General features: G+C 38.0%; 1 protein-coding gene across 1 annotated transcript; it reads right to left on the bottom strand.

The window, feature by feature from the left end:
- Positions 1-945, bottom strand: LOC138177771 (olfactory receptor 51V1-like). The gene has a single exon (XM_069108977.1). It carries the CDS (start codon positions 943-945, stop codon positions 1-3), a length of 945 nt encoding a protein of 314 aa, XP_068965078.1.
- Between the last annotated feature and the right edge of the window lie 17228 nt (positions 946-18173).

Here is an 18173-nt window from a genome sequence, read left to right as displayed (position 1 = left end):
TCAGCACTTTTGCCCTGAGAAGAGCCTCTTTATTCTACTTCGAATCTGCTGGGTCTTGATACTGTAAATGATTGGGTTCATTAAGGGTGGAAAGAGAATATAAACATTGCCCATAAGGACATGCACTATAGGGGAGAGGTGCTTGCCAAAACGGTGTACCATAGTTAGGCTGATGATGGGCATGTAAAAGACTAGCACAGCACAGATGTGGGAAACACAAGTCTGGAAAGATTTGAGTCTTTCATCTCGAGATGCAATAGCCAAGACTGATTTCAGAATTAGGACATAAGAGACAAGGATAAGTACAGAGTCTAACAATAGGGTGCAAATCACTATACCCAATGCATAGAAGCTGTTGAAGCGGATGTCAGAGCAGGTCAAGCGAAGAAGGTCCTGGTGTAGACAGAAGGAGTGAGACAGAACATGCGGCCGGCAGTAATGGAAGAACTTCAGGCGGATGATGGCAGGAGTGATAAAGAAGAAGCTCCTAATTAAAATGGCTACCCCAATCTTGATTATCCTGGAAGCTGTCAAGATAGAGGAGTAGCGCAGTGGGTTGCAGATTGCAATGTAGCGGTCAAAGGACATGGCGAGGAGGACAGAAGATTCCGTCAAGGACAGACCATGAATAAAGTAAGACTGACCAATACAGGCATCCAAACTGATATTGCTGCTAAGTCCCCACAGGATCCCCAACACTGTGTGCACAGTGGACAACCCCATGCACAGGTCAGTGAGGGCCAGCATGGCTAGGAAGTAGAACATGGGCTCATGCAGACTCTGTTCAGTCCTGATCACATGGAGTATCATGCAATTTCCAAGAAGAACCACAGCATAGATGGAGGAGAAGGGGATGGCAATCCACACATATGACTGTTCCAGGCCAGGGAAGCCTGTGAGGAGGAAGGAGGAGGTGCTGAAGTTGTGCCCAGGTTGAGTAGACATGGATGTGTAATGCCCCTTTTAATTAAGATAAAGGTATATGTCTATGTCAAAAATTTTCATTCCCTCAATTTAAAATTCTTTGTCCATAATATTGGAAGAGCATATACAATTCTTCCTGAAGAATATCTTGTGTAACATAATTAAACAGCTATATCAGAAAAAATAAATATCCATTTCCCAGAAGAAAGAGGCTACATCACCAGCTGACTGTACCAGGGTACTGTTGCATATCATGTGGCCAAGGATTCAATGCCAGCATCTTAACCTCAAATTTCCTTTCTGGGAATCAAAGAAAATATAGTCTGGTTTAGAGCAGCTGTTTAGAGTGGTCCTGGTATCTCTGATGACTTTGCTCAGCTGCTGGATAGGATGGGGCAGATTGGCAGATAGAATTGGACTATGTAAAAAGAGTCCGTGTTCTCTACAGTATCACCTAAGATGTCAGCCTCAGAGGAGGCACTTCTCTACCTGTGAGTGGTTTGTTTTCCTACCCAAAGATCTCTCCCTTTGTCTCTGCTCCCAAATGTCACATTGGTTAACTCACCCAACATGCTCCTACTCTCTGCTCTTTCTGTTACCAGAGCCAGCTGTTTTTTTTTCCTTATTTCTCTTCATGGTCAGGATGGTAGGAGGGAAGTATTTATGTAGGATTTCATTAATCCCTAGGCTCCAGCTGGAAAGTGCTTGTCTTCTGGGACAAATCTCATCTCTTTGTTTCTGAAGCTAAGAGCATGATATAACTCCCCAGGCTCTGACCTCAGTACCAGTTCATTCATTTAGACATTCAGTATGATAAGGAAAAGAATAATGACTGTGATGTCAGAGGACATGGGTTCAAAACACTTGCTGTCTGTGTGACCTTGGGTAAGTCTGTTAGCCTCTATGATCCTTAGTTTCCTCATGTGTAAAATAAGGCCTCTGAGAGCTCTTCTAGCTCTACAATTCTGATCCCATCATCACTGAAATCTTTCATTTGCTTATGTGAAAAACACTGTGAATACAAAGAGAAAAACAAAACCATTTACTGCGAAGTCTAAGCATGGAAGGATCCAATTTGATACCATGTATAACATGTACTCCAAATTTGTTTTTAGAAATACATTCTATGTGTCTCAAAAAAGTGGATTTTCATGATTAAAACTGCACTTTTTCTTGTTTAAAAAAGATCAGAAATATTTCCAAACTGACTTCATTTCCCTTTATGTGTGTGTGTGTGTGTGGGGGGGGGTTTGCTGGCACACACACATTTGATCTGTCACTTTCATTTATTGGAGGTAAGACATATAGTGTACCTTTGGACTCAAGACTGGTGATGACATTGGTCAAAGTTGTGTTATTTTTTATGTTTATTTTATTTGCATTATGGTTATTATTGTATAAATATTCACCTAAATCTACTTAATTGTTCTACATGTTTTTATAAAGTCCTCTTAAGTTTCTCTGAATTCCTAATATTTATCATTTCTTACACCACAGCTATAATCTCTCTAGTACATTCATTGGTTTATTCATTTGTTCAACAAACGATGGGCACTCAATATGGTTCTCAGGTTTTTGCTATATCCACAATCTTCTGTTATAAACATTTTGGGACCTATGGGATCTCTTCCCTCTGTCTTTGTTTGTCTCATAAAACCAGCTTGGAATTGACTGTGATGTTCCTGGGCATTATAATTCTGGGATCTCTTTCAAGTAATGATCAGTGGATTCTTTCCATTTCTATTTTGTCATCTGGTTCTAATATATCAGAGCAGTTTTCCTTGATAATTTCTTAAAAGATGCTATTCGGTTTTTTTATTTGTTTTTTTTTATCATGGCTTTCAGGTACTCCAATAATTTTATATTATTTGTCCTAGATCTATTTTCTAGTCAGTTGTTTTTCCAATGAGAAATTTCACATTCCCTTCTATTTTTAAAATTTAAATATTGTTTTATTGTATCTTGATGTCTCATAGACTCATTAGTTTCCACTTGCTCAATTCTAATTTTTAAGGAATCATTTTCTTCAGTGAGCTCTTATACTCCCTTTTCCATTTGACTAATTCTATTTTTTATGGAATTATTTTCCTCAGTAAAAAAAAAATACCTTTTCCCACACTACTGAATTTTTTTTCATGATTTTTTTGCATTACTCCCATTTCTTTTCCCAATTTTTCTTCTGCTTCTCTAATTTGCTTTTTCAAATCCTTTTTAAGGTCTTCCAGGTTCCTTCCTCATTTCTATATAATAAGAACTATTCTGTAATAGATTAACAAAAATTAATAGTAAGTATTTATATGGTATTTCAAGGTTTGCAAAGTGTTTTACATATATATTACCTCATTTTATCTTCAAGGACAGAAACACATTTTTCAAAAGATGAAATGCAATTTAAGAACCACACATGGAAAAGAATTGTTCAAATAACTAATAATAAGAGAAACACACTTTAAAACATTTGATGTTCCTGCATGCTCCCACCAGATTTGTCAGGGATGACAAAAAAAGGGAATGATTATTGTCAGATAGGTTATAGGAGGACAGGAACACCAGTGCATTATCAGTGAAACAATGAATTGATTCTACCATTCTGGGAAGCAATTTAGAACTATACCCCTTATAAATAAATAAACTGTACCCTTTATAATCACTAAATTATTTATGCACTTCAACTCAGTGATATAGATACAAACTTCTAAGGGATCAAAGACAAAGGGAAATGATTCATATGTACAAAAATGTTGAAAGCATAATTTATTTGTTGTATCAAAGTATTGGAAACAAAAAAGATGCCAATATATCAAGGGATCACTAACAAAATTATGATATATAGATATGATTTATTAATATTATGTTCTGAAAATTGCAATAGGGATAGATACAGAGAAAGCTGGAATGACTTACTAATAGGTTGGCATAATGCTTTTGAAGGTTTGCAAAGAACTTTATGTGTATTAATAACATAAAATACACATAAAATATTATATATTAGTATATATACATGAGATATAAATATATTATATGTATATATTGACTCATATAAAGTAATCTTTATATCAGTCCTATGAAGTAGGTACTGGAACAACTGGTGTGTTCCTGAACTCTTAGTTCCCACAAAAACAGCAGGTATATCCATATGATGGGACCTAGCTACTGCCTCTACCTGGTCACTGCCCCCAGACCCATTCCCACAGAAACAGGTATCTTATTGTATTCAATCACAATCACATCATTCATCTAGCCCAAGACAGGACCACAATAGCTAGCCAGTTGGAGAGCAGAATGACCAGAATGTATAACCACTGAACCATAGATGGGACCCCTCCTCCATTACCTAATCCCTTAACAAACTCCTCCTGATTTTTTGTCTGTTATACAGCTGAGGAAACTGAGACAGAGAGGTTATAGAAGTTCAGTGATTTGCCCAGGATCATACAGTTAATGAAGCAGGATTTGAACTAAGGTCTTCTGGACACTAAGAATAGCACTCTATCTACTGTACCACCCCATTTCCTTTTATGAACTGATATATAGTAAAGTGCACAGAACTAGAGAATGGCAGTAAACCAACTGTGGGCACAATATCCTTCCTTTAACTTAAGGTTAAATTTACCTGTACTTGTGACTTTGGTGTACTATTGGGTTTGGAGTCAGGAAGACCTGGATTTTAATCCAACCTTGGACATTTATTAGCTGTGTCACTGCACACATAATCACTTCTATGTTCTCCAGTTTCCTGACCTGTGAAATGAGAATAATAAGGGGGTGGCCAGGTAGCACAGTGAGTAAGAGCACTGGCCCCAGAGTCGGGATGACCTGGGATCGAATCTGGGCTCAGACATTTAGCACCCACCCAGAAACACCTGGCAGTGTAACCTGGAGCAAGTTACTTAACCCTAATTGCTTAGGGGTGGCCAGGTGGTACAGTGAGTAAGTGCACAGGCCCCAGAGTCAGGATGACCTGGGATCAAATCCAGGCTCAGATACTTACCACCACACCCAGAAATAGCTGGCAATGTAACCTTGAGCAAGTTACTTAACCCCAATTGCTTAAAAAAAAGAAATTAGAATAATAAAATGGATAGTGCTTACAGGATTAGTGAGAGAATGAGTGAGATAATGAATGCAAGGTTATTAGTAAACCTAAAACTATATAAATGCCAATTATTGCTATTATGTCTTCTAGTTTCTTTTAGGACTTTATTCAAATAATCAGTTCTCTTATGGGCCTTTAAATTCTTCCTTCCAACCTTCCAAAAAAAAAATAACTCAAAATTATTCTTCCTCTCTTTTAAAGTCTTTCTCCAACCCTTTACATTCCTTTTGAGGTGAAGAAGGGAAAATGCCCACATTTTCCACTAGAGGGCAAAAGCAGTATACCAAAGTATACTTTCTGCCTAAGTCTGCCAGTATCAGGAAGAAGGAAAGCTCAATAAATATTTATTAAGCTCCTACTGTGTGGCTGTGCCGCTGTGCTAGATATATGAGAAGAATCATCATATCCAGACCTTGACAATAAAATATTTGAGCCTAAAGTGGACTTTGGAGACAATTTAGTGAAACCTTTTTACTTTATATAATAGAACAAAACAGTGAACCAAGAAGAATGAAGAGACACATAGTAACTGGTTAGGAGAACACTTACTTCCCTATCTACCATACAGTAGTTCAAAACAATTCTTTCTTACTCACTGACAAAAAAGAAAAAGAAGCAAAAGTTTCAGTGGACAGATCATTTTTTTGTTATGTACACTTAGTTCTCCAGCTCAGAAACTCAAGATGCATCTGTGCCCCAGTCAAGGAGATATTTGTCTCCCTGATGGGGTGATTGAATCCCAGCCCTAGGATGATGTATCTCCCCAACCCAAAGACCCTCTCTCTGGCTATAACTCATTAGTGGGCCCCAGTGAGGCAAACTATCCTTCACTATTACAAGAACAAGCTGATCTCTGTCAAATTTCCCTTGTATGAACAGGACTATCTTCTACCAGCAGGACTATCATGTACGAATTCCCACAGTTACTTTACACAATCCAGTGGTCAAGCCATAGGCCTCAATTTCCAAAGCTATCTTGTTACAGATATAGACACACCGACTACAGACCCCTTAGGAAACACCACTACTCCCTCCCCTCGGTCATACCAGCAGTGAATAAAAACCTGTATTAAAGGTCCAGAAACTATATGTTTGCCTCCTAATTAGCATACTTGCCACAATTCACTGTATCTTTTTTCTATATAAGTTTTGGCATCACTCCGGCTAGGTTTTAAGTTCCCTAAAGGGGCTCTGCCTGCATTTATTAGCATTATAATAAAGTTTTTGCCACTTGATTGGAAGACTACTTGAGTCCATGAATTCTTTCCGCACAACTCCACCTTGAACCTTGGTATTTTGGGATCCCTGCAATCTTGAGCTGCATCATTTAGTAGTGCCCAGCGTGGGGCATGTCTGAGGTCTCAACCACTCTCCCAGTCAAGGTAAGCCTCTCCCCTTTCTCTCATCCTAGAGATGGGTAGTACCAAAAAGCATCTAGGAAGGCTTGTTGGTACTTTGGATCGAGCCTGCCACAGGCTCTGGGTTGGGCCTGCAACAGTCTCCTAGCAGAATTGCCTCTTGATAAGGGATGCTTTGTTTCGGGCACACATGCAATTGTTTTCTTTTGTGGGAGACCAGTAGAGGTGTGATAAGGTGCTTATTAACTTCCCTTTCTCTCTAAGGCATGTAGGTAAAGAGATGGGCAAATTCCCCTCTAAACCTGGGGATCTACCCCTAGGCTATCTTTTGTAGAACTGGAAAAAGCTTGGTCTCCAAGAGCTTAAAAAGGAATAACTTGCCTGGCCTCAATATAATTTAGAGAACATTAGAATTTCTGACAAGCTTCTCTGAGGTTCTGGATTCTCCCCATTATTTTTATCTGTATTACTCTGTTCTGTGTTTGTGTCTCTGTATGTTACGAATGAGTGTCTGTGTATACTCTGACACTCTATAATGTTTAAAATGAAACCAGTCATCAAGAGTAGCCTCCAAGAGCTGAAGTTGGACTTTTCTGAGAATGCCTCTTTTTCTTTCTCTCCTCCTCTCCCTCCCTCCCTAATTGCAGCAGCCTTAGAGGAGTATGTAGATGGGAGAGTGAGGGGAAAAAATAGGTTATATGATTGATAAATGCAAGTGGAAGAAGGTAAGAGAAGTGTCAGATCAGAATTAGAAAGAAATAAGATATGTGCAGTTTTAAAGGGGCTTTAATCAAAATCTACCAGAGGGATAAGTAGATAGAAGGAAAGGTGAAAAAGTTTAATCATGTAGAAATGAGAGAAATATGCATAGAAAAAAAAGGCATAATCTATTTTCAGAACAGTGTGGAAAGGGTGTTTGAAAGTAAAGAGTTTGGAAAAAGTTTCTGGTATTTTTTAATATATCTCTCCTGATTTGATGTTTAAGATAAATCAGGATATGTTTTTACTGTGTAAGGTAATTTGGAAATGCATTCAACAAGGCTGAAGTCACCTAATCAGTAATGGTTTATTTCAAGTTTTAAATACATAATGTTGTTTCAACTGGGTAAACTTCTTTTTAAGCAATTGGGGTTAAGTAACTTGCTCAAGGTTACATGGCCAGTTATTTCTGGGTGTGGCGCTAAGTATCTGAGCCCGGATTTGATCCCTAGGTCATCCCGACACTGGGGCTGGTGCTCTTATTCACTGTGCTACCTGGCCGCCCCAACTTGATAAACTTTTGTATTAGTTTCAAACAGTTTGTGATTTATACCAGTCCAGAGGAAAAATATCATGTGATGTTTAGGCAGGCTCTTCTCTGGGGCCCCTATCAATTCCTCTTATTGTGTAAACTTGCCAGGTCCTAGGAAATCATCTGTGCGGGCAAGGTCATCAGCCTTGTTTTGGTTATGGGTTTCCTAAACAATGAACTTGGCTTGTTGAGAAGATAGAAAGGATTTCTAAAGATTAGCTTTTATACCAGGACAAGTTTAAATTGGGAAGGAAAGATATTAAGTGAAATCTCATATGTATGTGAATCCTGGTAAATTTTTATTCCTTATTGCAACCCCATGAGAGTAAAATAATTTGGTTCTAAATTGTGATTAATGAAACCTGCTGTTTGAGGTAAAAAGGCTCTTGGGATTATATCATTATGGTCTGTTGGATCATAATAATCCATCAATAATCAACAGTCAGTGATTCACCATCTGAGAGAAATGCCACAAATTACTCAGAAGGAATGTGAACCTGTACTGTTACATCTGGAATAAAAAAGCCTTAAGGACAACCTTAGCTTCAGTCTAATTTGGGATCCTCCTGGCTCAATTTCCCTGCTGAGTTACTTCAAAAAGGACTGTTTTTCACCTGGCTATTCCTGGGTCTGTCTATGAGACAGAATTGATACTGCATGGTTAGATCTGAATTGTCATATTTGGTATGTCCCTGCTTTTTTTTTCCTTTTATAGTAAATTTCTATAGTTCGAGCAAGTGGTCAGTAAAAGATACAAGCACAATATAAATATGTGAGGTAGTGCTGTTTTGATCTGAATTTGTAGTCATCCCATGGCCTAAGCAAGAGTTAAAGTAATGTTTGAGTTTATCATGTGTACAACATTCAATTCCTGAAGTATAAATTGAGGTTAAAGTGAGGTTAAAGTATAGTTATGTTAGTAAAGAGTAATAACTTAAGAGCTATCTTGTCTTATAGTTGAAATGTAAAGGAAAGTTGAGCAGTCTGGGTAATGGGTTCAAAAGTTTTGGAAAGATAAATAAAGGCTTGGAAAATGTGGAACGCAGATAAAAAGGTCTAGGGACAAATGGGGGACATCCAAGCTTCTCCTGTCCCTGGATAGTTGCTCTGAGTACCTTTGTGCCAGCTTCAGTTGATTTAAGTATGACTTAAGGCCCCACATGGGACACCATGGAATGAATGACATGGTTTGGAGTTACAGGCACCCCAAAATACTAAGGTTCTAGAGTTGTCTGAAAAGTGGGTGGAGTTGTCTGAAAAGAATTCATGGACTCAAGCAGTCTCCTAATCAAGTGTCAAAAAGTTTATTATAACACTAATAAGGGCAGACAAGGCTCCTTTAGGGAACTCAAAACCTAACAGAAATGATGCTAAAGCTTATATAGAAAAGAAACAGTGAATTGTGTGGCAAGTATGCTAATTAGGTGGTGAACATATAATTTCTGTACCTTGGGCACAGGTGCCATTCACTATTGGAAACCCTGGCAGAGGGAAGGCTTCTAAGGAGTTTGTACATCTGCAACAAGACAGCCTTGGGAGTTGACATCTATGGCTTAATGTCTTGATTGTATACAATAACTGTGGGAATCAGTAATCACTCCATGATGGTTCTGCTGCTAGAAGACAGCCCTGTTCATACAAGGGAAATTCAACAGAGGTCAGCTTGTTCTTGTAATAGGGAGAGATAGTTTGCCTCACTGGGGCCCACTCATGAGTTATTGTCAGAGATAGGGTCTTTGGCCTGGAGAGAGATGTGGTACTAGGGCTGGGATCTGAGCACCCCATCAGTACCAGCCCATTAGTCACTTATGATTGGAAGTAGATCCTCTAAGCCAGCACGTGTTAGATTGGTTGCCAGTAGGAAATATCTGTGTATACTCTGTATAAGCCACCAGGAAGGGGCAGATTTAAACATACTCTAAGGACTCATTGACCAGTCCTCCATTGTAATTAGTTTACTACAAGTGGATGGAACTTTATTTCATAAAATAAGAATGACCTGCATTTTGGACTGGAGTAGAATCTATTGTGCTTCAGGTAGGTCTCTTCACTTACATTTCCTCTGGGGTATGACTATGTAACCACTTTGCAGGTCTGTGAAGTGCCTGGTATTTTGTCAATGGATATGGTTCTCCTCTTTAAATATGCCCAAACAGCTTTCAGGACTCCTACCCACTCCCCCGAAAATCTTTCCTATTCTGAGATAAAGATTCCTAGTGGAAATGACAATGATGACTTGGATCCCTTGGAGAATTATATTCAACTTTGCTGGGTAAGTTAATTTTGGTTTGTAATCGCAGATCGTTTGCCTTCTGGAATATCATATTTCAAAACTTCTACTTCTTTAATATGGTAGGTGTTAATTCTTGTGTGACCTTGACATTGTTTCTACAGTACTTGAATGGTTTCTTTCTGGCTGTTTGAAGGATTTTCTCTTTCACCTGAGAGCTTTGGAATTTGCCTATAATATTCCTGGGAGTTTTTTATTTGGGGATCTCTTTCAGGTGGTGTTAAGTAAATTCTTTCAATTTCTATATTACCCCCTGGTTCTAAGACATCAGGGTAATTTTCCTTGACAATGTCTAGGCTGTTTATATAATAAAATGTCTAGGCTGTTTGATTATATTTTAAGGTAATACAATAATTCTTAAACTATCTATCCTCTATTTTCCTGGTTCATCATTTTTTCTAATGATATTTTTTCACATTTTCTTTTATTTTTTCCATTCTTTTAATTTTATTTGAATGTTACTTGATCTCTCATCAATACATTATATCCTACAGGCTCAGTTCTAATTTTTAAGAAATTATTTTCTTGGGTGGCCAGGTAGTTCAGCAAGTTAGAGCACCGGCTCCAGTGTCAGGATGACCTGGGGATCAAATCTGGGTTCAGATAATTAGCACCACACCCAGAAATAACTGGCCGTGTAACCTTGAGCAAGTTACTTAACCCTGATTGCTTAAAAAAAAAAAAGAAATTATTTTCTTCAATGTACTTCTTTTTCCATTTGGTCAATTTCATTTTTCATAATGTTATTTTGTTTAGTATTTTTGTGCCTTTTTTTAAACCAATCTGTTAATTATCTTCTCATAGCTTTCTTCCTTTCTTTTAATTTCTTTCCCTTTTTTTCCACCTCTCCCACTTTTATTTTATTTCTAAATAACTTTTTTTAGCTCTTCCAGGAATTCTTGTTTGATTTGTGTACAATTCACATCTTTTTTCTTTAAAGCTTTTCTTGTAGATGTTTTGACTTCCTTGTCTTCTTCTGACTATTTATCTTGATCTTCCCTGTCACCATAGTAGCTTTTTTGGTCAGGTTTTGTTGTTGTTTTCTTGTTCACTTTTCCACACTATTTCTTGATTTGGAACTTTATGATAATGTTGGACCCTATTTCCAGTTTGGGGATAGGAGCCAGAACACTGTCTCAAGCTTCAGGCTTCTTTGCACTGCTGTTTTCAGAGGTAGTTGTGTGCATTTCAAAGTTTTCAGTGCTTCCCAAGTGGTGTCACCTGGGAAAAGGTGTGGTCATTGCTCTCTTCATCTTCACTGTGGTTGTTACCCCAAAAGGGACCCTAATCTCTTGGGATTGTAATATATGCTGCTCCTCAGTGCCCTTCCTCCCTTGGGACTGAAAACTATACCATTCCTCAGTGTCTCTGTTCCCTTGCGACTGGATGTCATATTTCCCCTCAGACCTTCCACTTCCTCTTGACTAAAATGTTTTTACCTGCCTTGAACTGTGACCCAGAAGTGGATATAGGCAAGGGAGTTGACAGTTTCTCTACAGAGTTCCAACTCCATCTTGATCCACTCCTCCCTGCCCTTGATCCATGACCCGTAAGTGGGTATGGGCATAGGAGTGTCTATTCCTACATCCAGTGGTAGCACAGGGTACTCTATAATTTGTTTCTGACTAAATGCCACATTCTCTTACCATCTCTGGCTTGAGAGTTCTTGAAGTTGCTGCTGTTCCTGTCACCACCACTTAGTCTGACAACTAGTGTTTCATCCACATGGACGATGGGCTAGCCTCTTTCCTCCTCTCACAGATCTCTCTTTCTGACCTCCTGTATTGTTTTGGGCTAAAAGAATACCTCCCTCTAGTCTTTTGTTGGGTCTGTGTAATGTTAAGGGAATTTGAAGATCTTCCCTGCCCCTTCATAGGCACAAAGAGCACTGGCCCAAAGCTAATCAGGCTCTGGGGTATGAGGAGTTTCCAAATGAGCGCTAGGGCACTAGGATTTTCAAACTCCTTGGCACTCAGTTGGTCAGATGCCAAGTCTTTGTTATATAATCTGAGAAGTTGGCATTTTGCTTTGGGGGTTCTCTCATGAGAAGGATCTTTTGATTTCCTGGTCAATACTCTGAGTAATCATATGTTCAGAGTCCCACAACTGCTTAGATGTCTGTGCTCACTAGATCAGAGATATATGTAAAGTGCATATAGCAAAATTGCTTTACTCAGAACCCTGTCTGTTGGTCTTTGTGCTAATTTCTCTGTTTGTATTTTCGCCAACTGCAGGCTGCTAAACTTTCCCCTGAACTAGTGAATGTAATTAAAAGTAGGATTGTTAACCCCTTTTTGAGCAGTCTTTCCTTTAAGATCAGATCAAAGAACCTGTAACACCAGACCATCCTGGGTGTGCTAGGGTGCTTGCTAATACAGTCTGCCACTCCAGATTTTGATCTGAGATATTACTTGAGGAGTCAGAGCACATGAGTTCATATCCCAGCTCAGCCTCATCCTACCATTCTGAATTTAGCGAAGTCACTTAAACTCTCCAGGCCTCAGTTTCTTTATCTGTGAAATGAGGAACTTGTATTGGATAAATTCAATATATTCTTTGAGCTCTAAAGTTACAATTTAAAAAAACATAAGCATTGAAGGTCATTAGAGATGATTTGATAAAATCAATACTTGAATAAGAATCTTCTCTACAAAATACCCAAATTGTGACCTTCCAGACTATACTTAAATACCTTCACTTATGAGAGACTCAGTATCTCTACAAAGCAACTCCATTACATCATTGAATATCTCTAGTTGTTAGGAAATTCCTTTTTTTCTTTATTAGGAAACAAACAAACAAACAAATACTCATTTTTCTCCCTGTAACTTTACCCTTCGATCTTAATCCTTCCAAATGTAGCCAAACAGACCAAGGCCAAGCCTTCATCTGTATGGCAAACCTTTTTCTATTTGAATGCAGTGCTCATATCTGCTCTATGACTTCTTTTCTCCAAGGTAAACATTCGTGTTTTCATCAGTCATTGACTGAACTAATTGAGCTAATTGAACATCCTTTATTTTTCTTGCCTTATCTGGATCTACTCAAACTTTTTTTTTGGGGGGGGATGTTTTTTTTGGGGGGGAAGGCAAGGCAATTGGGGTTAAGTGACTTGCCCAAAGTCACACAGCTAGTAAGTGTTAAGTGTCTGAGGCACGATTTGAACTCAGGTCCTCCTGACTCTAGGACCGGTGCTCTATTCATTTAGCCACCTAGCCACCCCCTTTTTCAAGGTTTTTACATAAAGTTGTTGTTTTTGTTTTCCTTACCCCTGAGCCCACTACCTCCCTGTAAGAGAAGTGAGGCAGGGTGAACATAGATATTCTACCTTTTCTTCTTCATTTCTTGGTATGGGAAGTACAATTAGATCTGTGTTCAATGTGTTGATATTAAAAAAGAAAATTGTTTTTCCATGCTATTTTCAGTTACTATGTCAGTAGGCACCTCTCTTACCACCTTTCCCATCAGCTGCTCTATTCCCAATCATGGTCTCTAATTGCCTGTGATTCCAGTCCAGCTCCTCATTTGGCTCCCCTGCTCCTTATTTCTACCCCTCTTTTCTGACTTATGTCCTCCTAACCAGAAACAAACTCCAGGAAACTTCCCCACAAATTTGTTACCTGACTAAGCACATTCCCCTGCAGGCACCAGCCTGCCTTACCTGTGCCATGGATGAAGAGAGAGGCAGACAGGTCACTCATGGAAAGATCAAAAAGGAATGAATGTACGGAATCCAAGAAATGTGCTATTTATACCCCCTGCTGGCTCTTTCTCAGGGCCTCACTAAACCCCAGGAGATGAGGTTATCTTAAATCTCCCTGCTCAGATTTGGATCATGAAGGCAGAGTCCAATAAGTTTGATTCCATAAACATTTCTCTTTATTCTTTTACTTTACTAAATATTTTGATCTCACTGATGAATGTTAACCTAATGTCCATAGATCTCCATGTTAAATAATCCTTCTCACAAATAACTATGTTCATACACAGACCACCACAATATCAAAAATGTACTTACAACCACAATAAATGGGAACATGCATTGGTATAGCATGAAAAGATTACAATCTTCCCTAGGACTAGCAGAGAGTAATGAGGGATGGCAAGTGTGGCATATGTGCCACACATATGTGGCAATATAATTTTTAAATCTATATGCCTAAATTTTTAATGCCTTATCATTTGCCAAATGATTCATGGACCAAAATCAGTAAGTATACTCAAACCAAGAATTTCATCAGAGGTTAAGCTTCCTCTACAACTCTGACATCCTTCTCTCCCCTAAAGTGTCTGGAGCTCAGTAATCTCACAGAAGTCATTAGCAGACCAAAAAGTTAGTGAAATAATTGAAGAATGGTAAATAATTCCTAAAGTTGCCTTTAATGGAGGGATTAAGTATCATTATTTGACTTCTCTCCTGGTTTTGTGAAAATGCCTTAAGTACAATATCATCATTTAGTTATGAAAGATGGTATGCAACATGAAAATATATGAAAGGATGCCACCATGTTGGGTAACATCCCTCATCTTGCAGTAAGAAAGACCTAGGTTAGAATCTGAACCCCAAGAAAACCTGTATAATACTAGATTAATTTTTTAGATGCTCTGAGCCTCATTACTAAATTAAGGTTAGTACTTAAGCTACTTAATTCACAGGGTAGTTATGCAGAAAATGAATTCTTTAAAGTTCTGCATAATATGAATGATCATTTTGGAGCCAAACAGGGACCTCTGTTGCTATATTGTCCTTGCAATCTTCCCTGATGTCCTTGTCTGTCAATTATCTCTTTCTCTTGTAGACTATGTTTTTACTTTATTTCTAACTCTGTATATTTATCCCATTCTAACAAGAATAAAAGTTATATGTATATAAAATAGTGACCCTGTAAGGGATTCATCACTTATCTGGCCATGTCTACTTTGGAGAAAAGCAGTAGTTGAGTAAAGTCTGCATTGCCAATTCACTTTTATGGGACATAGTTCTTGTACAAGTTCTAGGAGAATGTATTATTGATGTTAAATATAACTGGTTTCTGAGACAGCAATTGTTCATTTGAATGCAGGAAGATGTAGAATACTGGGAGGAGTAAGGGGATGAACAGCTTCAGTGATGTGCATGTCAAGAATTCAAGAGATTTTAGATTATGGCTTAAGAGATTGATAATTTGAGAAATAGGGAAACTAGCCCTGTACTATGATTATGGGACAATTGTAGTTTACCTGTTATGGAAAGAAGAAGATATATTCACTAACCCAAATTAAAATGGAATCATTCCCAGACAAGATTCAGAATCCAAACACAGCAAGACAAGAGCAATGAAAGGATAAATTGCACAACTACACTAAAGAATCCGTGCGTAGGGTTTTGTCTCTGTGTCTGTTGTTTCTCTTCTCCCTGCCAGGCAGATTGGTTAGCTTGTTAGATCCTCACTGATAACCTTCTGCTTCTGAGAAGAAAAAAAAAGGACACTATATTCTTCAGTATTATGAGTTACTTTGATGAACAAGAAGGAATAAAGAAAAAACCCTGATCTCCATCATGACTTTCTATTAATATAAAGAATTCAGGACAAAAGACATTTCTTTGCACTGTCTCATGTTGGTGCTGAAAAGTGAAGAAAATAAAGAAAAACCCTGAAAAGGATCGGAATTAGAAATCCTTTAGCCAGTTTTAGGATACTGGTCATCAACTTTCCATGAAAGTACAACACTATTTCATTGCAACAAACATGAACATTGAACACTCATTGAAGCTAGAAGTCATGGATCCTGTGGTGGTTGCTGTTGAGCTGTCAGAAGAACTGAGCAGAGGAACAGTTTGGAATCAGAGAGGTCATTCAATGCTTTGCTTAGTGCCCAGTGAGGTGTTGGTAAAGCCAAAGTGTATTTCAACTCAGATGAATAATGGAACCATCAATTTAATAGAAAACCCCTATTCATCAAGGAACTTAAATGAACAACTGCTGATTCAGAAAGAGGATCCTGGAGGTTCCAGTTCCAAAGGTGTAAATTACCTCAAATGAATAGGTTTTACTTACTTGTGTTTCTGTGCTAATTTTGTCTATGTGCCTATTCTTCCTTTCAAATACTGAGTGCATTGCTGGGACAGAATGACCTAGATTTATGTGTAGATTGTGATATATTTGTTATCCTTGTGTTGACCTTATATGATTAGCCGTTCATACCCTTCTACTTTTCGTGGTATTGGTTGCTGCCAGGAAGTCTGATTTCTGTTCTCTGGCTCATTTTACAAATGAGGCAAATGGAATTTAAGTGACTTACCCAGGGTCAAATATCTAGTAAATGTCTGAGACAAGATTTAAACCTAAGAAGATGAGTCTTCCTGATTACACGTCAGGCACTCCATCTACTGTGGCACCTAAATAACCCTAGTTCCCTCATGAGACAAGCACCCCAGATAAAAACTAAATTACTATTCATAACATATTAACCATTCCAATGTTTCGTTCCCTGTCCCCTTGGTAGATAACAAGCACAGCCATAATAGACAAAAAACCTGAGAGAAAGGAACAGAGACACAGTGAAATTTCCCCTTGGTTCCTTCGTAAGATATTTATGAAGATAGAGATATATAATAACTCTCAGTTTTGTAGCACTTTAAAATTCACAAAGCCACTTTCCACTAAAACTCTATGAAATGAGTAGTACAAGAAATGGCACCGTTTTAAATATAGGGAAATTGAGGCCCAGAGAAACTTGCCTGGTACAGTCATAAGTCTAGTAAGTATAAGTACTAAGATATAAAATGGTATTGTCAAAGTAAAACAAATGATATGAAACTCTGTTAAGCTGTGCACATTGTAGAAAGATTTCTACATGTAGCAGGATAGATGAGGTCAACCATATTCATTTCACTCATTCTCCTATGTAATATTATAATGCCTAAGGTCTACTCCAAGTTAAGATTGTCTATTTTCTTTTTAATGAAGCAGGGGGATTGCCCAATGAGACCAGCATGTTTGGCTGATGTGATCTCCACATGAACTTTGAAGTAATGTCCCTAGTTGGTACAGCATCTACAAAATACTTAACACCCCATAGATATGACTCTCTAACATACCTAAACACATCTCCTCACACACAAAGGCTTGGCTCATATGGAGAACCAGAAAGTAGATCTTTTGAAGAAGAGAGGTGTGGAAGAGCATGGTCACTATCAATCAATAAAAAAGTCAAAATCCTTTCAGGTTTTCAGAAATAATTTTATTAAGCTGTGCAGTCAGGAGGAGAGTCAGAAATGATATGCATAGCAGAGATTCCCCTCAGCCTTTCTGGATTTTACATTATATAGAGTTAAAACCAGGGTACAAAGAAAAAAATCTGGATGGACAACACACAAGCAGTTTTATATATATGAAGGTAATGCATGCAGTGCTTGGTATGTACAATGACAGGCAAATAAATATTCAGTAAAACTTGGGCTAAGCAATGACATAAGCATAGAGTGAGGTCCCAAAACAAAAACTGGGTGGGTTCAAAATAGAAAACTCTGGGTCCCTTGCAGGGTCTCTGGGGTCAGCAGGACCTGCATATACTACACATTCCAGGTTAAGGCAATATCTTACCATACAAAACAAGAATCAAATAATTTAATAAGTAATAAAGTTTTTCCCACAACAAATTGTTTGATACATTTTTATGGATAGAGTATTGGTTTGCAGTCAAAATACCTAGATTTGAGTTCTGCTTCTATCACTTACAACCAAATGTATTTTTAATCAAATCACCTCCCATCCCCAAGCATCATGGTACATTTGTATATGAAATCATGCAACATTGCTGAACGATGGAGTCAGAGTATCCTCAAAATCTTTTTGCAGTCATTCGTGCTTGTGATCACTTTATCTCAGTGATCCACATTAAATCTGATTCTTCTGTTGCACATTTTCCCCAGGGGATTAACTCAACAGTACTGTAAATCTTTAGAGTCACTTTCTGATGAGATATTTGCTAATTTCATGATTCTGTTTCAGTACCTTCTGTCTGGCAATTTTATACTCAAGCTGTCCCATAGACAATACTAATGGAAAGACTAGATAATCAAAGCAATGACTTTGCTACTCTTACGAAATATTAAATACATATGAATATGTACATATATATCTTGATATTTTGTCTGAAGATATATATATATATATATATATATATATATATATATATATATATATAATCTCTATGCAACACTGGAGTGAC

The sequence above is a fragment of the Petaurus breviceps genome, unplaced genomic scaffold (genome assembly GCF_028583685.1).
Source record: "Petaurus breviceps papuanus isolate PSGF00001 unplaced genomic scaffold, PetGlider_PUasm1.0 90444, whole genome shotgun sequence".
Classification (NCBI taxonomy): domain Eukaryota; kingdom Metazoa; phylum Chordata; class Mammalia; order Diprotodontia; family Petauridae; genus Petaurus; species Petaurus breviceps.
Note: the sequence above shows the minus strand (reverse complement) of the source record. Positions and strands in the feature narration are given on the sequence as shown.

Coding starts and splice junctions, on each gene's coding strand:
- LOC138177771 (XM_069108977.1), bottom strand. CDS start 945: ATGTCTACTCAACCTGGGCACAACTTCAGCACCTCCTCCTTCCTCCTC.